We start from the raw sequence: 24,421 nt of genomic DNA on the forward strand, positions 1-24,421 counted from the left end.
TCCTATTGGGTACGCGGCGGGCCAGTGGGAAGTCTCGCGCGCTCTCTCTCCTCCCTCCCCCCCCCCCGTCCTTCTCAGGATGGCTGACCAATCAGCGGAGAGAGGGGGAGCGGGAGAGGCGGGAAGAATTCGATTCCGGCCCTTGAGGAGAGAGAGAGCGCGAGGCTCGCCCGCTGCGGAGGGATACGAGGCCGAGGGGCGCCGGGATTACTTCTCTGCGCGGAGGTGTAATACTCAGGCGGACGTAGTTGGCGCAATAACAATAGCAAAAACTAAACATTTGCTTTGTCTTCTTTCAAACTTATTTTAAATTCAATAAATGATTAATCTTATTGAAATATACTCAGAGTCGCAAAGTGATTCCATGCTCTTTATTCAGCTCATAGTGGTGAGGAGGAATGAAAATGAATGTCCCCTCAAAGTATCTGCTTTATATACATTATTTACACAATGGGCTGCACAGGATTGGCTAATTCTGGAATTCTACTGTAAGCCAATCAGGTTGTGGATTCACTTCTATCTGGAGCATGATTGGGTGGTTCCTGCCAACCAATCATACTGCTGCACTGTTCTAGGACCAATCAGACTGCTGCATTCTGAATCTTTTTGTTCTAGGACCAATCAGACTGCTGCATTCTGAATCCTATTGTTCTAGGACCAATCAGACTGCTGCATTCTGAATCTTTTTGTTCTAGGACCAATCAGACTGCTGAATTCTGAATCCTATTGTTCTAGGACCAATCAGACTGCTGCATTCTGAATCTTATTGTTCTAGGACCAATCAGACTGCTGCAGTTTGGATCCTATTCAACTCAGTACATAACACTTATTAAAAAAAACCCACACGCATTGAGGTACCTCAGAAACCCAGGTTGCATTCTTTTATTTTGGGGTTCCCTCAATCTTAGGAGTAAATCCCATTCAGTGCAGTGAGACTACCCTTTGAGCAAAGGTATAATAATAATAATAATAATAATAATAATAATAATATTTATACCCTGCCCATCTGGCTGGGTTTCCCCAGCCACTCTGGGCGGCTTCCAACAAAACACTAAAATACAATAACCTATTAAACATTAAAAGCTTCCCTCAACAGGGCTGCCTTCAGATGTCTTATAAAAGTCTGGTAGTTGTTTTTCTCTTTGACATCTGGTGGGAGGGTGTTCCACAGGCTGGGTGCCACCACCGAGAAGGCTGGTTCCCTGTAACTTGGTAGAATGAGCTGCACTCTTAAAGACATACCGTAATTTGGCATCTCGTTCAATAGGATTGTTGAATAAATTAACTGAGAGGCCTTTTGACCAATTGCAGTAAATGGTAAAGGACCCGTGGACGGTCAAGTACAGTCAAAGGCGACTTGGGGGTTGCGGCGCTCATCTCGCTTTCAGGCGGAGGGAGCCAGTGTTTGTCCACAGTCAGTTTTCTGGGCCATGTGGCCAGCAGGACTAAGCCGCTACTGGCGCACGGAGGACCATGACGAGTACCAGAGCGCACAGAGACGCCATTTACCTTCCCGCCACAGCGGTACCTATTTATCTACTTGCACTGGTGTACTTTCAAACCGCTAAGTTGGCAGAAGCTGGGACAAAGCAACGGGAGCTTCACTCCGTCGCAGGGATTCAAACCGCTGACCTTCTGATCAGCAAACCCAAGAAGCTCAGTGGTTTGGACCACAGAGCCACCCGTGTCCCACGGCCAATTGCAATATCATGAATTCAGAACCATTAAGTTTTGGCAGACTGACTCCCATTTCCTCAGGTCCACTGTTGATTTTAGTTCCTGCAGCTTTCCGGAAAGCAGTTCCTAAGTTAGTTTGCACAATACATCCAAGACGAGGATATGCAAACAAGTTATTTGACCCCGGTTGCAATACCTGCTAAACTATTCCTGATGTAGGTGGAACCCTTTCTGGGTTCTGGAATTTGGCCTCTGAACCTAGTGCCTTGTTTGGGGCTAAAGCTCCCATTCTTTCTGATCACCACCTATGCTAGCTGGGGCTAACAGGAGTTATGATCTAAAATATTTAAAAGACACCAGGCTGGGGCAGACTGCTGTTAACAGACATCCTTTATTCTACAGCTATCCTTGAACCATAGATTCCAGAAGAAAGCCAGTTTGCTGGGTCATAAAGGAGCTTATATGAACAAGGTTTCACTTTTGTAAACACTACTTTAAGGGCATCTGTCAAAGGTGGCGTGAAAACATATTAAACAGAACCAGGTTCTACTATGATCTAAAGATATTGGGGATCTGTGATTAGAAATGCTTCATGGTAATTTTTATACTTCCACCAGTTGACCAGAGATTTTGACATACAGCAGAGTGACTAAACTTACTAAACGTATGCAAATTGTGTAACAAGCACCGCAAAGCAGGTCAACTGCTCAGATGCTTACTTAAATGTACAGTGTCAGGAATTGTGAGAAAAAGCCTGAAGTACAGTGGTGCCCCGCAAGACGAACGCCTCGCAAGATGGAAAAACCCGCTAGACGAAAGGGTTTTCCGTTTTGGAGGCGCTTCGCAAAACAAATTTCCTTATGGGCTTGCTTCGCAAGACAAAAATGTCTTGCGAGTTCCTGCGGGTTTCCCCCCTTTTTCTCCCCTTTTCCTAAGCCCTAAGCCGCTTCTCAGCTGATCCGCTAAAAGCCGCTAAACCGCTAATAGCGCTAATCCACTAAGCTGTCAATGGGCTTGCTTCGCAAGACGAAAAAACCGCTATACGAAGAGCCTCACGGAACGGATTAATTTCGTCTTGCGAGGCACCACTGTACAACCAAATGCAGAGATTGTCTATCTGTGCAGTAGTACTTTAAATAGCAGACACTTGGACGCATGCTGATAGGGATGCCCATCCCACTGAAAGTGATATTCCAAAGATTAGTAACTTCTGATTTCTGTCTACCTGATTTGCATTGACTCATCTCCAGATCAGAGAGTGTCCGTGAAGCCGATTACTTAATGTTTTACATCCTTTGAAAAGCCAAACCAACTCTGAAAAATTATTAGCTTCAACTGGAATACCTGTAACAGTTTATAGTGCAAGAGGGAAGGCAAGCTGCTCTTACTGGACTTTTCCCTCCACACCACAAGGCTATTCTTACCACCAACTGCTCTGTAGGAACGACCCGGATGACTTGTTATGTAAAGTCTAATGTTTTGTGCAACCTGCCTTGGAAGGATACATTGAAAGGATAAGTAACTAATAAACAAGACTAAATCTTCTTTATGATTCATACAATACAAAAAAAGCAACTTTAAAGTTTTCTCTTGGTTGGTTTATTTCAAGGTCATAAATAACAGTGGCCTAATTTTTTGTTGTATATTTTTCCTGGAAAGGGTATGTTTTACCATATCCAGAAAACCTGACATTAAGCCTTGATGACAATAAAAAAGCAAATCCTCGTCTACTTCGTGGATCTTCTTCACTTTTCAATAAAGCAGAAGTGGATTCATTTTAACTGCCAAATATACCTCTTGTTTCCTTATAGGAGTTTTGTGTGTTTTTTTGTGTTGCAGACAATGGGAAAATATTACAGCAGCAGCAAACAGAACCAGCCTCTCAGTCTCTCCGTACAGAAGCACAGCAGCATATCAAACCATAAAACAACAAAGGGAAGAATTCATTCAATGGCACTGCTTTTCTACAGAGATTTTACATAAAAGTTTGCTTACGTCCATGTGTTAGCTCCCCACAGATTAAAATATTTGCAAATACGGCAGTAGCAATCCAGAAACATTTCAAAACACTTTTACGCAAGGAATCAGTAAATGATCATAATTAATAAATACCCTTTTAATCCTTCAAATATAATATTTTGAAGGAGACACTATATTTGGCTTGCACATCATTTAAGTGCACTCAAAACATTCTGATCGAATGTAGAAACTCTTAGAAGTGGTTTGAGTTAGGAACCTCCCTGATCTACATGTTTTACCTAGTAAATACAAAAACATGGTTTTCTATTAAAATGCTCATCTATTAAGAGCTGGGATTCATGGTATGAACAAACATTAAAATCCATTGCTTTTTATCTTTAGCAATTTAATTAAAATAAAATGTGTTTTCTTTAAACTTATATTGAAGACTGTTTGTGCTGCTGTTTAGTGAACCTGGAGGCTATAAAGAAAATAAACATTTAAGGAAATGGACGGTCTGTATTGCAACGTAAGATTGCTTCGATCCCTCATGAATCTTGATGAGGCCTCTTCTGTGAAGCTTTTCCCTGAGTCATATATTTACTGGAAAGGCTGCCTGTATATGGGGAGAAAGACCACAAAAATGAGTAAATAGGTAGAAACCAAACTAGTTAATTTTTTAGTAACATATGTTTTTAGGTTACAATGATGCAAACTCAGCAGAGCCAAGAAAAACGGGGCACTTGGACACTTCCAAGTCTATTCCAAGCTACCCACCATGTCTTTGACTGTAACCTCCTGTTACACATCTACACTAAAGCACCTTCTTTGTTTTCTCTAAGCATGTCTCTGTCATGATCTCAAGGTATATTTATCCAGCGGCACCAGCATGCCTCCACTTCTGTATTCCTTTCTTTGGTCTGTTATTTCTGCCCATACATTCTGTCACTAAATTTGTTTCTCTTGAAGTTTCCAATCTAGCGCTTCATACAAAGCCTCTGTAGATGTCAAATATTGCAGCAGCTTTTGGAAAACTCCAAGTATCCCATTCTTTGTTGAAGTGCTTGAGTGGTGGTGGCCCTGCAAATGCAGGCATTCTGGGATAAGACTTTGTCTGGATCTATTTCAACTGGTTTTGTTATTTACTAGTGCTGTCTTGATCACTCTGACGGAAGGAAAGGGGACCCCAACTCTGTTGGTTCTTCTAGACCAGGGTGGGGAACCTCTGGCCCAACAGACTTCCCCACTTGGCCTGTAGGCAGGGCTGTTTTTGCCAAGCAACACCCACCTAACCCACACCTGATACAACATGACACCAAGAGTGGGACAGGTATATAATAATAATAATAATAATAATAATAATAATAATAATAATAATAATAATAATTTGTGATTTATACCCCACCCATCTGGCTGAGTCTCCCCAGCCACTCTGGGCAGCTCCCAATCGAGTGTTAAAAACAATACAGCATTAAATATTAAAAACTTCCCTAAACAGGGCTGCCTTCAGATGTCTTAAAAATAGGATAGCTGCTTATTTCCTTGACATCTGATGGGAGGGCGTTCCACAGGGCGGGCGCCACTACCGAGAAGGCCCTCTGCTTGGTTCCCTGTAACCTCACTTCTCGCAGTGAGGGAACTGCCAGAAGGCCCTTGGAGCTGGACCTCAGTGTCCGGGCTGAACAATGGGGGTGGAGATGCTCCTTCAGGTATACAGGACCATTTAGGGCTTTAAAGGTCAGCGCCAACACTTTGAATTGTGCTCGGAAACGTACTGGGAGCCAATGCAGATCTCTCAGAACCGGTTTTATGTGGTCCCGGCGGCCACTTCCAGTCACCAGTCTAGCTGCCGCATTCTGCATTAATTGCAGTTTCCGGGTCACCTTCAAAGGTAGCCGCACAGGTAAAGATGTGACTGGTGGAGTGCTATGCAAGGGACTTGTGAAGAATGCTCCAGTACACCAAACGATCAGCTGATTCTTATGCGTGCAGAATGCTATGCATAGGCCAAGTCTAGTTCACAAACCTGATTGGGGACTCAAGAATATTCTTCCTTTCTGTTTCTTTTTTTCTTCTTGTAAAAGCAGTGCCTTAAAAAGAAAAGCCAGGAGTGACCATTTGAAGATAGTTATTGCAAGATGTAATAGCAGCATAACATTTAAAATAAGAATTGTGCTATGCGGCCAAAAGTTAATTTTTTACTTTAAAATAAATAAATCACACATGGTAACTGTTTACCTGATTCAATCGACCAGAATGCTTAACAGCACTGGATAAAGGGGACCCACATGGACTTTCCAACTTCAAGGCACCTAGGGAAGGTAAAATCTAATGAGATTAAAATTTACCTTACAAGAAAAATCTACTTTGGAAAAATCCACCTATTAATTGGAACAGTAAAAAGCATGCCAAAGGTCAACTTTCAAAATATTTTTTTTCTTCCTTCAGGCCAGTTCTGATTTATTTATTTTTTTAAAAAATAAAAATAAATTCCCCCACCCGCTGGCTTTGTATTTGACAACCACAAAGGCTGCCATTTGAAGTAGGGGCTTTCCTTGCCCCATGCTCCCATTGAAAATATCACATATCTTAGGCTGCTTTTACTCTCTCTCTCTTCCTAAGGGGGGGGGGGGACAGCTTTGGTGGGGGAGCTTTTCAACAAGGAAATGGCATAAAGGGAAATGGTTAAAAAGCTACCAGCCACTCCTAGGAATCAAACAAAACATCTGAAAACATTTACTCTCTCTACTGAAAAGTATTTCAGAACCACAACTTTAGAAAAGTTTTATGGGACAATTTACTGCATTCATCCGTTGTGGCAGGAGGGGGAACTAATTGTTTTGATAATGTTACGCTTAAGCTTATATCCTGTTTCATGATTTTTTTAAAAAAAAACCCATCATATTGGTTGCCCTCGTCCGCAAAGAAAAGAAAAGAGAAGAGAAAAGAAAAGAAGCCCACAAGTGTCACTAAAATTCCCAGTTGACCTTAAAACATATTTTTAGTACCATGAACACTATTATTGTGGGGCTGAGTACCTGCAGCTCCTTTGTGCTGAGAGCACTCTTTTTTAATATGTCCTTCCCTTCCACAAATAAAGCAACGCTTTTCTCTGTCTTCCTGTCGCTTCCATTTCTCTGCTGGCTGCTTGGGTGTCTTCTCTTTTGCAGTTTCCATTGCTCCCCTACCCAATTTGTTTTTGTTAGGTGTACATATCTGCAGTCTCCCATCTTTTAGCAGGACATCTCTTTCTGCAATTTTAACAGGGGTCTCTTTTTCCTCTTTACTTCTTTTTTCTTTGTTTTCTGTGTATCTTTGGTTTTTAAGATCTTCACTCTCATGCCGTCTTCTGGGTCTAAGAATGCATGAATCACAGTAAAATTTATCTTAAGGCAGCCTGAATAGGAAAAAATGTACTAAAATTCCCTTAAGGCTTGCTAAATGTCACACAAAAGCATTTATATGTGCTAAGAATTACTACACCAAGGGGTTTCACACCCAACGTTCCCCAGTGTACTCATAATATTTCCAATCCGCTAACAATGGTTAGGAAATGGGGAGCGTTATGTCTGCACTACTGTCAGTAAAAAAAATCTGCACAGTTAGAGGCATATTATCCTTCAGCGAGGCAAAGTGTACTTACTTTCTCCGCATGGGACAGTCTTTCATGAAATGCCCAATTTTACCACAAATCCTGCAACATCTATCATTTGGGGCCAGTTCGCCTTCTGTCAGCACCTCTGGGTCAAAAAAATATTCCTAACAAAAATACAAAATGTTAGCATTGAACTGAAATGGGCAATTCTTTCTGACTAGTGCAAAACAAGCAAACACTACTGGTTGCATATTCCTGTGTTTGAAAATTTCAGCAAGGACTAGTGAAACATCTAAGACAGGGTTCCTAAAGTGTGGCTCACAAACTGAATTCAGGTAGTTTGCAGGGTGTCCATACTAAATATTTATAATGATTTTAAACTTTATTTTTGTAGGTACTTTGATTTCTTATCTATATAATTCAAATTGTAATGCAGTACAATACAGCATAGAACATCTTAATAAAATGTTGTTAGAAATCTAACACACTCACCATCTTTGAAGAGTATTCTTTAGGAAATCCTCTTACTGGGGTGCCAAACACCCTCCTACCATTTATAAAAGCCTTCATTATAAAGTTTGTCACTAGAGTAATCAAGACAAAAACAATGATCAATTAAATGGAAACAGAGTCATATAAAAGTATATCTCTGTACAACATAATTTATGGCAATCACTTACTTTTTCTTGACAAACCGGCTCCAAGATTGTGATTCAGGTCGAAAGGATCTGCAAGAAGGGTGTTGCAGGTTTTAACAAAACCCATATTAAAATAGCTCATGAACAAACAGAATCCAAAGAACAAAAAAACCAATGGGAATGCTGGTTACATTTTTAATGCTGAGCCACATTTATAAAACAGATTACTTCCCCTTCCTCATGTACAAAGAAAGGGAAAACACTGAAGAGTGATCTAAGATTTTGATGACAAGAAGATGAAAAACCTTCAACAAGAAAGCAACACTTGTTCAAACTGAAAAACTAAGCCAATCATTTTATTGCCAAAAAAAAAAAAAAAAAAAAAAAGTATAGAGGAGAAAAAACTGTAGTACAGGGGAACCCCTACTTACTCAGGGGTTCTGTTTGCGGCCACCAAGCAGAGCGAGTGGCGATTCCCCCGTTCCGCCCCCACCATACCATCTTTTGGCGCCAAAAACAGCGCATGTGTCAGTGGGAATGTGCATGCTGATTGCACACAAGTGGGGAGACACCTGTATAGTAATCCGCAGGCAGAAAAAGAACCACCAGTAAATCGTGCCCGATCCTTGTATTTACTGGTTTATTAAGAATAGAGAGGCAGGGATTATATAGATAACACTGCACTGCACCGACGATAGAAGAATGGAGATTAAAATTGATAGACTATGCAGAACTGGACAATTTAACTGGGAAAATCAGATTTACTAAAGACCAAAAGTTCATCGAGGACTGGGGAAAATTGGTGGATTATCTGAAAAACATTTGTGGTATAAATACAACGTTAGTGGGATTTCAAGAGGCACTGTAAAAATACAAATAAGTATTGTTTATTAAAAAAAAAAAAAGGGAGTAAGGAGGAATAATGGCAATATGAAAAAAGGGAATGTGTATCAAAGGTATAAATATGGATGATTGTCAGAGGCGCTGAAGGAAGTTCAAAACAGGTATAATATGTTGTATTCGGTTTAAAATGTATAACTGGATGAAAATCAATAAATTTATTTATATATAAAAAAAGATAACACTGCACAGCCAAACAGAACTACAGTGGTGCCCCGCAAGACGAACGCCTCGCAAGACGGAAAACATGCTAGACGAAAGGGTTTTCCGTTTTGGAGGCGCTTCGCAAAACGAATTTCCCTATGGGCTTGCTTCGCAAAAATGTCTTGCGAGTTCCTGCGGGTTCCCCCCCCCTTTTCCTAAGCCGCTAAGCCGCTTATCAGCTGTTCCGCTGATAAGCCGCTTAACAGCTGATCGCAAAAAGCCGCTAAACCGCTAATAGCGCTAATCCGCTAAGCTGTCAATGGGCTTGCTTCGCAAGACAAAAAAACCGCTATACGAAGAGCCTCACGGAACGGGTTAATTTCGTCTTGCGAGGCACCACTGTAGTCACTTGGGGATTACCAGCATGAGCTCCTTGACAGCTAGCCAATAATATTCTATGTCTATTCAAGGGAAAGCTAGAGCAAATGCAAATCAAGGCAACAAGATATGCAAGAAAGCTGGAGTGATAAAAGGCTACCCTTTGATGGTCAATATCACGTGCCTAGCATGGACCATGACACTTCATAAGACACAGAAGGGAGGATCAAAGGAAGCCAATGATGGCATACTACAAAACACCACCATCAGTCCACTTTATATACCAATCTAACTTGGGGTCTAGGGATGCAGGTGGCCCTGTGGTCTAAACCACTGAGACTCTTCGGCTTGCCCATCGGAAGGTCGGCGGTTTGAATCCCCATGACGGGGTGAGCTCCCATTCTCAGTCCTGCCAACCTAGCACTTCAAAAGCACGTCAAAGTGCAAGTAGATAAATAGGTACCACTCCGATGGGAAAGTAAGTGGTGTTTCCGTGTGCTGCTCTGGCTTTGCCAGAAGTGGGTTAGTCATGTTGGCCACATGACCCGGAAGCTGTCTGCGGACAAACATCGGCTCCCTCAGCCAGTAAAGCGAGATGAGCGCCGCAACCCCAGAGCCGTTTGCAACTGGACTTAACTGTTCAGGGGTCCTTTACCTTTACCTAACTTGGGGTCTATTGGTGTTTCCTTCCCCCTATATCTCACATCCCATTGTTGAACATAACACCTAGCCTAAAGGTAAAGGAGCCCTTGATGGTTAAGTCCACTCAAAGACAACTATGGGGGTGCAGCACTCATCTCGCTTTCAGGCCAAGGGAGCTGGCATTTGTCCACAGACAGCTTTCTGGGTCATGTGGCCAGCAGAACTAAACTGCTTCTGGTGCAATGGAACACCGTGAACACCAGAGCGCACGCAGACACCATTTACTGTCCCGCCACTGGTATCCATTTATCTACTTGTACAGGTGTGCTTTTGAACTGCTAGGTAGGCAGGAGCTGGGACAGAGCAACAGGAGCTCACCCCGTTGTGCGGATTCAAACCACCAACCGGCAAGCCCAAGAGGCTCAGTAGTTTAGACCACAGCGCCACCTGCATCCCTATAATGCCTAGTCTCCTTAATCTCAATGTATGGGGCAGCTTTTTCATGGACTAGACGCTTCCACAGATGAGTGTCAAAGAAGAAAAGGGAACGTGGTACCCAGGAAGCATAATGTGCAGGTGCATTACTGTCAAGTGGAGAGCAATGTTCTGGGCGAGTCAGTGATCTCATCTGTGCTCATGCCAGGCGGGGCTCAGTGCTGAAGCAACAGACCTGTGGTGTCTGTTGTCTCTTCCCACCCCTGCTGGTTAAGGGTCCTAGGTCCCCCCTCCCATATTCAGTTGAGCAAAGTGGCAGTTGTGCCAAGGCATTGCTAGTCTACAGTCAGCATCCAATAACTGTGGCATCACAGCTCATGATGCTGTGTTCATACAACAGCTCGCGGTGTATTTTTAAAACTAATTTGCCAGTACAATGCTTTTCAAATCAGGTTGCTAAAATGCAAATTCCTTCGAGCAGTTTGCTGCCTATACTGTGACAGACCTTTAACTGTATTACTCCCCCAACAGAAATTAAGCATTTCACCAAACTTGGCCCTGTTGTTCAAATATATTTGTTAAATGATGAATAAAGGTCTCATAATTTAGAGGAATACTGTACCTTCAATAACTATGTATTTTGAAGTCCACTGCTTCTTGAATGTTGTAAGCAAACTTTTTCTTCGGATGCAGATAACGTGCTCTTTAAAATCAAATTCTTCAGTATAGAAACGGAGAAGTCCTAGCCATAATTCACCAATGGATTCTTTGTTTTTACCAAAGTCTGGCCAAACTGCAGGCTGGAAGTGAAATATATATCTTTTTCAGGTGTAGACAATAGCATGCAATTTACTGATCTCTTATCACTCTTTGCCTAGATGTGTGAATTGTTCCAACCTTCTAGAAAGGGTCAATTGCCAGTTACCCTGGGGCTGCCAGGCTAAAGAGAAGCATACTCTAGCTCTATCCAGGGGGCTACTGGGCTGTCAAGGTATTGGATTTGTGTTTATGTAAATTATTACAATATATTGTAAGCTGCATTGAGAATCATTGGATTGAAAGGATGGATACAAGTTTTCTACTAATTTAAGTAAATTGGAGGGTGTGGTGTTTGCCCTCCTAGGTTTGTGACATCATACTGGGTTCATAAGGAAAGGGTTAACTAAGTGTAAAATGACTGACCAATAGGAACCCAAGGGGATGAGTTAGAGTTGTTAAGAAGTCAGTCTGGAGTTAGAGAAGAGAGAGAGAAAGGGGGGGGGGGATAAGTCTGTGGGTTGGGCTGGTCTGATGTGAGAGAGTGAGAGAAACTGTTAAGTTGAGATAATCAGTCGGAAGGTATTAGGAAGGTATAGGCCGGTAAAGAAACTAAGGTTAAGAAACTGACAAGAAAATTAACTGAGAAACCATACTTGTTAATGCTTACAAAATAAACTTGTTTATTTGATTTAATTTTAACAACTGTCTGGACTCAGTGTGTACCCAAGAGTAACGGGTTGGTGGCAGCGGGGTCCGGGGACCCTGTGTGATCGCCACAACGGAGGGTTCCTAACTGAGAACTGCTAGTAAATCTTACATCTGCTGAGATCCTTGGATCTGGCTGCAAATATTTTGCCAATCATGAGCTACCAAATAAATGATGGGTTAAAATGACCCCATCTACTGGATTGGCAAGCATTTCCAACATGAATTCTGCAAATAGGTGTGCTAAGAATGAAACAGTTTTGATGGTTCATGTAAGGAAGGTTCCAACTGCTAAATATATACACCACAATTCAGGTTTGTAAGGGGTTTTTTAGGGTCTTACTTTTATTAACTCCCCAAAAGCCTTTGCAGTGATATTTTTGCACAAACATAGATTAATACTTAAGTAAATCAACAACGTTCTGTGGGATAATCTGCCTCATATAATCAACACGTTTAAGTCTAATTAATGAAGGGGTTAAGACCATAAAGTAAGCTGTCCTGCCAGGCTTAGCTTACCTCGGGAATTACTAATAATCAAGCCTTTGTTTCCCTCTAGCCTACATGTGAACTCCAGTGTGCAAAGAGTTCTGAGCTGCTGCCTCCAGCCACATGGCTCTAACAAGTCTCTTTTAAGTTCCTGTACCAACAATTTAGGAACTTTCACCAGTTTGGAATTAAACTAAGTTTTACTGCCTATGCAACATGAATCTGACCTCTGGACAGTTTATGTGAACCATTTTTATCTTACCAAACATGTGGTCTTTTTCTATGCGAGGGAAAGAGGGAATCTTTGGAAGGAACTTAGAAGGGCATATTTCAAAGGTCTAACAGACTATATTTCCACACTTTGTTGAATATTTTTGATTTAAACTCTCTGCTGGAGTTCTCTCACCAAATAAGACTTGTCCCAAACTCCTTTTATATCTATATTTTTTTCCTTGTCACCAACACATTCTACATTTCACTGTGTATGCTCTCATAATGTTTTCTTTCTATCTTGGCAAAAAGGAAGTAGATAAATGCAAAGAATGAAGAAAATGAACAGAACTGGTTCTGATCTAAGTATCTGCTGACATAAATATTAGTGAATAACTTAAACATCATTGTAAGAGGCCACTAGATCATTAGGATCTTATGAGCACAGTACAGTGGTACCTCGGGTTAAGAACTTAATTCGTTCTGGAGGTCCGTTCTTAACCTGAAACTGTTCTTAACCTGAAGCACCACTTTAGCTAATGGGGCCTCCTGCTGCTGCCGTGCCACTGGAGCACAATTTCTGTTCTCATCCTGAAGCAAAGTTCTTAACCTGAAGAACTATTTCTGGGTTAGCGGAACCTGAAGCATATGTAACCCGAGGTACCACTGTACAGCCCTTTTCTCATGCCATACAATTGAGGTAAAAATGACCAACAGTGTCACAATGTCCTCTGCAGTTTATAAAAAGTTACAACTGGGATCACGAAGCACAAGGTAACATACTTCGTTAAGTGTGAGCAAACTTACTTATTCCCCCCCGCCCCCAATTTCCCATGGTCAGTTTGACCTCATTAAAAAGGTTAGGAGTGTAACTTTACTTAAGATTACATAGCAGAGTTGTTTTCGTATTAGCCAGACTCACCAGTTCATCTGTTTTGTCAAAGAAATAGACATTCCAGCCATCAACTAGAATTTCGGGTTTCTTTGGCTCTTGGTATATCTAAGAAAATAAATATCAAGACTATCAGGGCAGGAGATTACAGTGGTGCCTCGCAAGACGAAAAGAATCCGTTCCGCAATTCTCTTCGTCTAGCGGTTTTTTTGTCTTGCTAAGCAAGCCCATTGACGGCTTAGCGGCTTAGCGCTATTAGCGGCTTTTAGCGGCTTATTGGATAAGCGGCTTAGCGGCTTAGAAAAAGGGGGGGGGGAGGAAAAAAAACCCGCAGGAACTCCCAAGACATTTTCGTCTTGCGAAGCAAGCCCATAGGAAATTCGTTTTGCGAAGCACCTCCAAAACGGAAAACTCTTTCGTCTAGCGAGTTTTCCGTCTTGCGAGGCATTCGTCTTGCGGGGCACCACTGTAGTGCTTTTGAGATGTTTTCAAGTGAGTGTGCAAGCATAACAGGGTAGGATCCAATGCTGTGCAAAGAAAATTCCAGTCCTGCAACAGCACTTTGCTTTCCTCTCTTCCCCAGTTCCCACCGCATCCCCAAAATCTGTTCCAGAGGGTCTCCTGGCAGTGCAGAGCAGTTTTTGATTGTTTGTAGAGGCTACAAGAAGGAGGGAAAGGCGAAGTCCCTATGCACAATGTTGTGCACACACACACACAGGCTTAAAGTGTGTACCTCTTGAAGAACAGGAATGACAGGAGGGTTTCTCTGCTGAAGGAAGTAGAGCACCATTAGAGTATAGGCATAGGAAGATAGGCTGCCTCTAGATGCATCACCAATATCACACATCTGAAAAGACGGGGGGGGGGGAGTAGAAATTAGTGGAAAAACTTAACGGGTATCACTTTTTCTCCCCCCAGTTAACTAGAACATTGATGTACCTTTGTGAAGACTTTCATTGTATAGCAGAGATATTTTACTCTTGGATCAATAGCTGCATAAGAGGACAAGAGTCTTGTGTTATGCAGAGCCTAGAAAGAAATGAGATTAGAATTTTGAGATGGATTGGTGAAGGAGGACAGCAACTGTATGACTTGGAAAGCTCTCTGAAATACCTCAGTCAACAGAAACAGCATTATTTCAGAAGCATGCGATCGGAATGTGGAATGAGCATGTACACCACAACCACAATTTTTTTTTACTTGCTATCTAAAAATTAAACAACCTTGTTTTAAAAATACCAAGTGAATAAAACACATAATTTCAACAAAAATATGCTGAAAATCACAGTGCATGTTTGGACAGATTTTAATACCAAACATTTCTACAAGATACTGAAGTAACTACCTTGACATATTTATTTTTTTTATTTCCCAAACTCTGTTGATCAGTTGTCCACATGAACCCCATTTCTGTTCATCATAAATACGGAAGAACTCATCAATGTAATTTGGAAAGCTGTTTTTCCTCCATAACAGTAGCCCCATATCTCATTTGCTATATCTCCAGTGGCTATTTGAAGAAGTGCTTCAATTTCAACTAGGAGATGTTCTTACCAATGTATTATACAAGCTGATGTCTACTTCAAGACCACTTCGTACATGAAAGAACTTGACAATTGGCACTTTAGCAGTTGTTATCGGTAATATATTTCTTAGACCTATGGAAGTACAAAAATGAAGATTTATACCAGTTGAACTCCATAGGAATGATGTTGGCTGAAATTCAGCATTGTTAAGTACACAATGATACTTAGGCCACAACCCTATACAGAGTTATTCAGGAATACATCTCACTGAACTGAACACATCTCATTTTTGGCAGTGGTTTTCAACCATGTTCCAAGACATACTTAGGAAGCCTAGGGTTCCATGGAAGCTTATCAGGGATTCCTCAGTGTGAAGAACAGTAACAGAAGACAGACAACTTGCACACTACTATTGATCTTTTTCTGCAATTTACACCCACAGGGGAGTGCTAAGTGTATTATGGAACACAGTCATTTCAGGAAAAGTGATGGCAAGGCCTCAAAGCCCTGGCTAGCACACTCTACGAATGCCTTATAACGTGCTCCAAAAGTTTTAAAGCTATGGGCTACAACATGCCTGGGTTTTCCTATACACTTTGTCCAGTTTTGACAATTCCACCCAGAGGCCATTTTCGGCGGATAAATCTCGCCTATGTCTGGTGGATTCCGGACGTATGGCAGCCCTAACTATGACCAAGCTGACAATGACAATGTTCTTCCAAAAGAAAACAACATGAATCCACACAGATCTGTCTAGTGTATATGTTTTTAGCTTTAGAAATATCTATGAAGTGCTAGCAGCCTGGCTACAAGAAGACCCGGCTTCATTATTATTATTCCTCCTAAATTTAATTTCTTCATCATTTTATGCAGACAAAGGTTATGCTAATTGTGCTATTTTTTTGGTTAGGTTTATTCCATCACCACCATTTTAGGTCATTGCAAGAACAGATTTTCACACTTTATGGCAACTAACTTGCATGTTTTTGTTTTGACTGTGGGCCAATGGCTAAGGGCAGACAGAGTTGCAGATATGTGGGCTAACAGACTTTAAGAATATATCACTATTATTGCAGACAGACCAATACTATCAAGTATTGTGCATCCAGGAGGGTTTGGGGGGGAAATTAAAATTTGATTGTTAGGATTCTGTACCAAAAATCAAATAAATGCATGCTAAATCAGGGAAGATGGCCAGTCCACCAATAACTAAGCTAAATTTCTCCATTCATTTATCACATAAATGATATGCAAAGAGAAGTCAATGCAAGTGGCTTTATGGTTTTCAGACATACTAGAAAGCTCTTGTGGCTAAAGTGCATCAAAAGCCTGATCCTAAATTTAAAATCCACTTGTGAGTGTCTTGCATCTGCAGAATCTGAAATTCACAAACATCCTCACACAATTCATGCTCCTGTGTACATGCTTTAAAAAACAACAACAACATACAAACCAACCACATTTTTAGCAACAGTTACCTGAATGTTTCTTGAGCACTCTTGCAAGTTCTTCAATAATCCTTATACAGTCAAGTCCCTGTGATAAAAAAAAATACACCAGAATCCTTTTTTAAAGCTTTAAAAGCACAGCAATACGACAAAGCTTAAGGAAAAGAATTACTCCCCAATATTACAATTACCAGCATTACAATAGGCAGATCAATGGCTACAACATGCAGACCTAGTGAAGTTGCCCCACTGGGTCAGGAAGTTACATCTGCAAAATGTTTTCGTTCTGTTTGTTGGAATGTTTTTTCTTTTAGATTTTTGTAAGAGGCAAAAGCTAATTAAAATTAATTGTAAAAAACAAAAAGAAAATTTACACCTGCAAAATGGGACTTCCTTACCATATATGCTCCCCCATCCCTTCAGAGGCCTGGTAGAACCCATATAATGGATTTGGAAGCGATGCACAGGGAGAGGAAGAGAAAGATCACTCCCAATGTGGTGAGTAGAACTCCTTTGCTTACAGGACAACTTCACTGGATGTAACCCAGTGGGTGGGTTTTTTTTTTAGAGGTCCTCTCATTCATACTGCACTTTTCTTCTATCATGAACCTGACTGTGTAACAGATCAATCCATACGGCTTTTAGCACCTCCAATTTAGAAAACGGCAAACATAAACTTGCTGTTGCACTCAACATCTCAAAGCCCTGGTCAGATTTCATCTGGCTATCCAGGTAAAATTTCACAAGGGGGTTCCCAATGAAACCTTTCATAATTCCAGTTTCTTGTTAAAGGCTAGGAGGGAGGGGGAGAAAAGTACAGTGGCACCTCGCAAGACGAATGCCTCGTAAGACAAAAAACGCGCAAGACGAAAGGGTTTTTCATTTTTTGAGTTGCTTCGCAAGACGATTTTCCCTATGGGCTTGCTTCGCAAGACGAAAACGTCTTGCGAGTTTGTTTCCTTTTTCTTACAACCGTTAATACTCAGGGAATCCACGCTCCGCAAGACGAAACAACTCGCAGAACGAATTAATTTCGTCTTGCGAGGCACCACTGTAAAGACACTTTTTTCTGTTTCCTGCAAGAGGCAAACCAAGGCCAATCTACTATTGGGAAAAGACCATCGTGAACAAGCAACAGCACTAACGTGCACAAGTTGCCCGCAAGACACAGGTGTCTCCTTTTTGCCTTCCATGCATTAGGTTACTGTACCCAACTACACCAGATTTACATAACGAATAGACTGTTTTCAAGTGCAAATTGTTGTGACTTTGTTTATTCTCCTTTCCACTTCACACATCTGAAGTAGTTGCCGCTGAAAGTTGTGCAATTTTTAAAAACCCCCAGAAATAAACAGTCACCACGATCAAGGTGTCACTACTATTTTAGCAGCGATGTCGGTGGTTTTATGCTGGTATTAATGCGACAACAGCATTGTAAGTGGTAGATTCAGGTAGATTCAGGTAGATTCAGAACGTGTTGGTCTGACGCAGTCAAAATATATCAATATATAATATATAAAAAATTGTCCAGTAGCACCTTAGAGACCAACTAAGTTTGTTCTTGGTATAAGCTTTCGTGTGCATGAAGAAGTCTCTAAGGTGCTCCTGTACAATTTTTGTTTGTTTGAGCATTGTAGGTGATTACTGAATATCCACTTTGATGTAAAAAAAGAAAGAAAGTGGCTTTATCTGGAATCTATCTGGAATCTAAAAGAGTGAACCTGCTCATTTATCAGCCTCTCTTGTTTTCTTGCACTGAATAAATTATGATTAACTAGACATGTCTGTGTGTGCACACGGAACACTATCAGCTTAGAGGGGGAAACCTGAGAAAGATGCTTAGTAGATCAGCCTGTGTCTTCCAGAGGAATGAACTTTTGCTGGCACAATGTAATCTCCCCTTCTTCTGCCCCCTGCACTGACCCCCCCCCCCCAAGAAATCTGTACTGGAGGTTTGGAGAACCCTCAAGAGGAGGGGAAGGGGAACAAGAGGAAGGGGGAATAGCCTACTGTGCAACTGAATATCACCCATAAACACACTTATATGTACTTGTCGTGTTGCTCATGTTAAAAAGGCTACCTCAGCTGTTTCCAGACCATCAACTGTCATACAAATATCGAGATCACTTTGCTTGAAGCCAAATCCATTCTTTGAAGAGCCAAATAAGTTTAATTTAGTGCCTGTAAAGGAGGATGTATTTCAGAGAATTATTTGAGCACATTAGCATTTGTTAGTAATAAATATTGGACAATTAGGCCAAGAATAAAGAAAATGAGCTGTAATAAATATAAAGCATATCCTTAAATTTTCTGCTAGGTAACACATTCTGTAGTAACTGGATTGAGATTAGTGACCTAAGGACATCATAAAAATTACTTTAGTACTTTGAAAATAAATATAATCACAAAGAACACCTGGAAACTCTTGTCTGATGAAATTTTCAAGATTTTGCCGTATATATTCACGAGCCTGGTCTTCTATAATGTTTGGAGCAAAGTCCTCTGTTGAAGAGACAGCATATATTCATTTAGAATCAGAATTATGATAGCAAGTAGACGCACTAGAAAGACAATTTCTTTTATAATAATAATATTATGCTACACGTTAATTGACTGACGGTATATCTAGTTAACTTGAAGCATCAATATGAAATCTATAATGCAATACCCAATGCTGTTAGCCTAAAGTAACAGAACCAATTACAACATATAAATCTACATTTTTGGACAAAAACTTTGCGATTAGACTGTATCTTATATTGTGGTAAGCAGTGATGTAAGAACAAAGACATATATTTTACATTTTATATTAAATGCTACTTAATATACAACTTCCCAATGAATGTACAGGTGAAACTTGAAAAATTAGAATATCGTGGAAAAGTTCCTTGACTTCCGTAATCCAACTTGAAAAGTGAAACTAATAGATGAGATTGACTCATGACATGCAAAGTGAGATATGTCAAGCCTTGATTTGTTATCATTGCGATGATCATGGCGTACAGCTGATAAAAACTCCAAACTAACAATCTCAGAAAATTAGAATATTCAAGGAAATCAGCAAAACAAGGATGCAAATAGAGCAAGATTGGACCTCTGAGAAGTAGAAGCAGATCTCGCTTTGCATGTCATGAATCGATCTCATCTATGAGTTTCACCTTTCAAGTTGAATTACTGGAATCAATTAACTTTTCCATGATATTCTAATTTTTCGAGTTTCACCTGTATATTTTAAAACTGTTTTGTGGGTTTTAAGCAGTACGCATTAGTGTACAGCCTCAGCAGTGGACCTGGTTTGGAAATTGCCAAATAGCTGGAAAACAGTGAGGGATGGCATGATAGGCAGCAGAGAAAATTGCAGGTAGGTAGGGGCACTGGAAAAGACCCTGATGTTGGGAAAGATGGAGGGCACAAGGAGAAGGGGACGACAGAGGACGAGATGGTTGAATAGTGTTTTCGAAGCCACTAACATGAGTCTGACCAAACTGCGGGAGGCAGTGGAAGACAGGAGTGCCTGGCGTGCTCTGGTCCATGGTGTCATGAAGAGTCGGACACGACTAAACGGCTAAACAACAACAACAGAGGCACTTAATTCTTCCAACTACTTTCAACTTTCTTCTGCTCTCATCTTACAACCCTACCTCCAAAAATCATTTTCTCCAGCCATCTGCAAACACACTCCCCAACTCTAACGTGGCAGAAGATTGTTGAGTGTTTATTTTGTACAAGTATTAATTTCCAAAAACTTTCAACCAAAATGAAGTTCAGTCAACTTACTATAACACTGGATGCACACTTGATCCAAAGTATTTAAGAACTTGGGTGTTAATGGTGGCAAAGGGTCCAGCTCAATTTTTTTGAAGTCTTCTGGGCAGTCCCTCTTTAGATGACCTTCTCGCTTACATAGGCTACACACAACTGTAGGTGACTGTATCAAAGAGAAAGGAAGATATCCTTAAAACATTTTTCTTCTCTGAGCTAAACTACACTCTCAAGCTTGCTAAATGATAAGTGGGAACAAGGCCTGGTAGGAGACAGCAAACATCACCTAGCTTAAAGTATAAATGGGGAGATAATGAATATATCTGTTATCAGGAATGGCCAGACTATGGTCAACGACACTCTCTGTACATCAGTAACAGCTTACCATATTATACATGTCTGACTGCAACTTCCAACTGTCATGTCATACTGACCATGTTTAAAGCCTGCCATGCTATTTGCTCAAAGCTGACATGTGGCAGCAACTCAAAATAACAGTCAGCTTGATCATGGATTGTAGAAATTATAATGCATCAATGGAATTTTTTTATTTAAAAAACAAAAAACTTGTTCCTCTAGTCCCGATTTATGACTCTGGAATTAAATGACATTTGTGGGACCAAACACACAGCCTCTAATGTAGATTAGTCCTACCTCTACAGATTAACATGCAATGGAATGAAGGAACTGCAGCATAAATAGTATTTTACAATTTAGATGTTATTACCTTGCCTTTTGTGAAAGAGTATTTATTAAACTCATAGAAGAAGTCAGATTTGCCACATTGATCTATGAGCATGTTGCTTTCCAAAGACGCTTCTTTTTCAATATTATCTTCTTTATCCAAATCTGCCCTTGGAGGTTCATCTGCATTCTTCCTGAACTCACTGTCTTCATATTTGACAGAAATAAACAATTCTTCCTCTTCCGATAGAGGCTCTTCAACGCCAGATCCAGTGTATGTGTTATCCAGCTCATCTTCAGTATTGATAACATTACCAAGTTGTCTCTGGTTTATGATACTGTGAACTTCCTCCTCCTCTTCCTCTTCCTCCTCCTCCTCTTCTTCCACTTCCTCCTCCTCCGAATTATCCATTTCAAATACTTGCTCCTGAGTTGCTGGTTCCAGTTTCATCAGGGAATCATCCAGTTCATCAGTTCCTTCTGTGCTCTCTGCATCCATGTCAACCTTATCGTCTAGTCCACCGCCGCATTCTGAACCAAACCCGTCAAGAGCAGCTACTGTATTCTGAAAATTCTCCATATCGGAAATGCTGTCAGTTTCAACATCATGCTCACCAGCTGGAATGGCAAGATCTCCATTTTCACTGTCTTCATCCAAACCTTGATTGATACCCAAACGTCCCTGCCATTTTCTATCACGTTCGTGCCCATCTTCTTCTTCCTCTTCATTTCCACTCTCTGTCTCCTCACAGCTCGGTTTATATTCCTCATTGTCGCCCGAAATAAATTCCTCAATTATGCAGTCTGAGTCCTCATGGGAAACACCTAAATGCTCTATATCGTCTGCCAACTGCTCTTCCACAAAGCTTTCAGCACCAAACACCTGAGAAGGATCTAACGCAGGTTCCTGAGGAAAATAAGAACTTTTCATGCTAGCAGGTACACAGCTGTCCATTGGTGATTTCTCTGCCTCATCATGTGCATTTTGTATGTCAGGGATGCCAGGTTTAAGAGCGCTCTTATCCGGCTCTGAGAGTACCAAGGATTCAGCAGGTCTCTTTTGGTTGTTTTTTGTACTTTGTTTATGGGGCAAGGCAAAATACTTGTAAGTTGCCCGTAAGCAGTGAAGAATGTATTCATAAACTAGTTGACTATTAAGGGTTCTTGCCACATTCCTCTTCACAGAGTAAGGATCTGGGGAAAACAAGAGTCAAAGTCAACTATATAATAATAATAATAATAATAATAATAATAATAATAATAATAATAATAATAATAAATTTTTTATTTATACCCCGCCCATCTGGCTGGGCCTCCCCAGTCACTCTGGGCGGCTTCCATAGAAACCAAAAATACAGTAAAATCACACGTTAAAAACTTCCCTGAACAGGGCTGCCTTAAGATGTCTTCTGAATGTCAGGTAGTTGTTTATCGCTTTGACATCTGCTGGAAGGGCGTTCCACAGGGCGGGCGCCACTACCGAGAAGGCCCTCTGCCTGGTTCCCTGTAGCTTTGCTTCTCGCAATGAGGGAACCGCCAGAAGGCCCTCGGCGCCGGACCTCAGCGTCCGGGCAGAATGATGGGAGTGGAGACGCTCCTATATCTTACTGAAGGTGTTACAGCAGGTCTTAATATTATCATCCCCACCCCCCAAGGTCTAGGTGAATAATAAGATTTCCTCTTGGCACTCAAAAGATCATAAAGGAGGCATCAAGTGAGCAACTCTGGGAAGCCTCTCTCCATAGCAGACACCCACTTCACAGATTTATCTATCACATCTGAGGCATGAATAAAACACACTTAAAGCCACATAAACAGATGGCTATTAAAAACCCACAGGATATACTTCAATCATTGAACTTAAGAGAAAGCAATGGAGCTTTTTAGCCAACAGCAAGCTGCTTAAACTATGAGTGGCTAACCTTTAGCCCTCCAAGATCCCATTGAGAATACAGCTGCCACCAGTCCTGACCACTGGCTACTCTGACTGGGGCTGATAGGAGTTGAGAGTCCCAATACAATAAACCTGCCCACCAGGTGATACGGGTCATTATGCCCGGACTGTGAAATTCTGTTCAATGCCTCATTGACAATAGGTCAAAACATTTTCATTTAGGTGAGCATGCTTATTGAGTCCAACTGCCCTGGTTTTGGGGGGTGCTACTGTTACTGTTCAAAGGGATGCGGGTGGTGCTGTGGGTTAAACCACAGAGCCTAGGGCTTGCCGATCAGAAGGTTGGCGGTTCGAATCCCCACAATGGAGTGAGTTCCCGTTGCTCGGTCCCTGCTCCTGTCAACCTAGCAGTTCGAAAGCACCTCAAAGTGCAAGTAGATAAATAGGTATTGCTCCGGCGGGAAGGTAAACGGCGTTTCCGTGCACTGCTCTGGTTCGCCAGAAGCGGCTTAGTCATGCTGGCCACGTGACCCAGAAGCTGTACGCTGGCTCCCTTGGCCAGTAAAGTGAGATGAGCGCCGCAACCCCAGAGTCAGCCACGACTGGTCAAGGGTCTCTTTACCTTACTGTTACTGTTCATGGAATGTGGTTATTACTTGAGTTTATTCTGCTTTTGATGGTTTTATTGTTTTATACTTGCAACTGTAAGCCACCCTGAGGGTCTCCACAGGGATGGACAATAAGAAAACTATTTTCATGAAACAGATGTTTATCAGAAATATTTTGCAGCAAATGATTCTCTAGGAGCTAGTTTACACAGCTGCTTGAGGTGAGGTGGGGCGGTGTGTGTGTGTAAACCACCTAATCTTTACCTCCAAGTGATGCAGTGATAAAACTGCTTACTGCATTGACCCGAATATAAGCCACAATTTTTTTCTAAATTCAGGCCATGAAAAGTTAAAGTGTGGCTTATATTGGCAAGCTTATCACGCGGCTCCCCTCCCCAGCCCCCGAAGCAGCCCGGGAGCGCGGAACAAAGGCGTGTGTTGAGATTCTTGCATTGCACTGGGTTGGACTAGATGGCTCTAGAGCAGTGTTTCCCAACCTTGTGCCTCCAGCTGTGTTTGGACTACAATTCCCATCATCCCTTGCCACTGGTCTTGCTAGTCAGGGATGATGGGAGTTGTAGTTCAAACACAGCTGGAGGCACAAGGTTGGGAAACACTGCTCTAGAGGTCCCTTCCAACCCATGACCAGCAGGTGCCCAGAGGTGGCTTGCCACAAAGAACCAATAGTAATGGAGACCAATGTAAAGGCATGCTCAGCTGAACTGTCGTTCCATGCGCCACGGCCAAAACCAAGAGTCCTTAGACAGTCGTAATGAACACAAATAGAGAAATCAACAAAACAAAACTTAGTCTGAGTTTTCTCAGCTGTAGCTAATACTGACAGTAAGACCTGTTTGGAGGGTTCTAAGCAGAGGTTGGGTGGCTATCATCAGCGGCGTAGCGTGGGTTGTCAGCACCAGGGGCAAGGCAAGTAATTTGCGCCCCCTAACCCAGGGCAAGGCAAGTAATTTGCGCCCCCTAACCCGGGGCAAGGCAAGTAATTTGTGCCCCCTAACCCAGGGCAAGGCAAGTAATTTGCGCCCCCTAACCCGGGGCAAGGCAAGTAATTTGCGCCC

General features: G+C 41.6%; 1 protein-coding gene and 1 long non-coding RNA gene across 2 annotated transcripts in view; one reads left to right on the top strand and one right to left on the bottom strand.

Annotated features, from left to right (window-relative positions):
- Positions 1-37: 37 nt before the first annotated feature.
- On the top strand, positions 38-4,076 carry LOC309352544. Its single transcript, XR_014161356.1, has 3 exons — positions 38-225; positions 2,080-2,159; positions 3,517-4,076. It is a non-coding gene; the product is annotated as an uncharacterized lncRNA (long non-coding RNA).
- TUT7 (terminal uridylyl transferase 7) overlaps positions 3,254-24,421 on the bottom strand; it is a 44,991-nt gene continuing 23,823 nt past the window's right edge. Inside the window, exons 13-29 of the mRNA XM_081880914.1 lie at positions 20,887-22,037; positions 20,175-20,325; positions 18,813-18,899; positions 18,478-18,578; positions 16,428-16,485; positions 14,978-15,081; positions 14,363-14,452; positions 14,157-14,270; positions 13,454-13,531; positions 10,991-11,168; positions 7,912-7,959; positions 7,724-7,815; positions 7,280-7,395; positions 6,675-6,991; positions 5,875-5,948; positions 5,663-5,726; positions 3,254-4,252 (exon numbers count right to left, since the gene is read on the bottom strand). Of these exons, the coding sequence (XP_081737040.1) occupies positions 4,185-4,252; positions 5,663-5,726; positions 5,875-5,948; positions 6,675-6,991; positions 7,280-7,395; positions 7,724-7,815; positions 7,912-7,959; positions 10,991-11,168; positions 13,454-13,531; positions 14,157-14,270; positions 14,363-14,452; positions 14,978-15,081; positions 16,428-16,485; positions 18,478-18,578; positions 18,813-18,899; positions 20,175-20,325; positions 20,887-22,037 (2,891 nt within the window). The 3' untranslated portion in view covers positions 3,254-4,184. The remainder of the gene's footprint in view (positions 4,253-5,662; positions 5,727-5,874; positions 5,949-6,674; positions 6,992-7,279; positions 7,396-7,723; positions 7,816-7,911; positions 7,960-10,990; positions 11,169-13,453; positions 13,532-14,156; positions 14,271-14,362; positions 14,453-14,977; positions 15,082-16,427; positions 16,486-18,477; positions 18,579-18,812; positions 18,900-20,174; positions 20,326-20,886; positions 22,038-24,421) is intronic.

The sequence above is a fragment of the Podarcis erhardii genome, assembly GCF_964252035.2.
Source record: "Podarcis erhardii genome assembly, chromosome: 11".
NCBI lineage: Eukaryota > Metazoa > Chordata > Lepidosauria > Squamata > Lacertidae > Podarcis > Podarcis erhardii.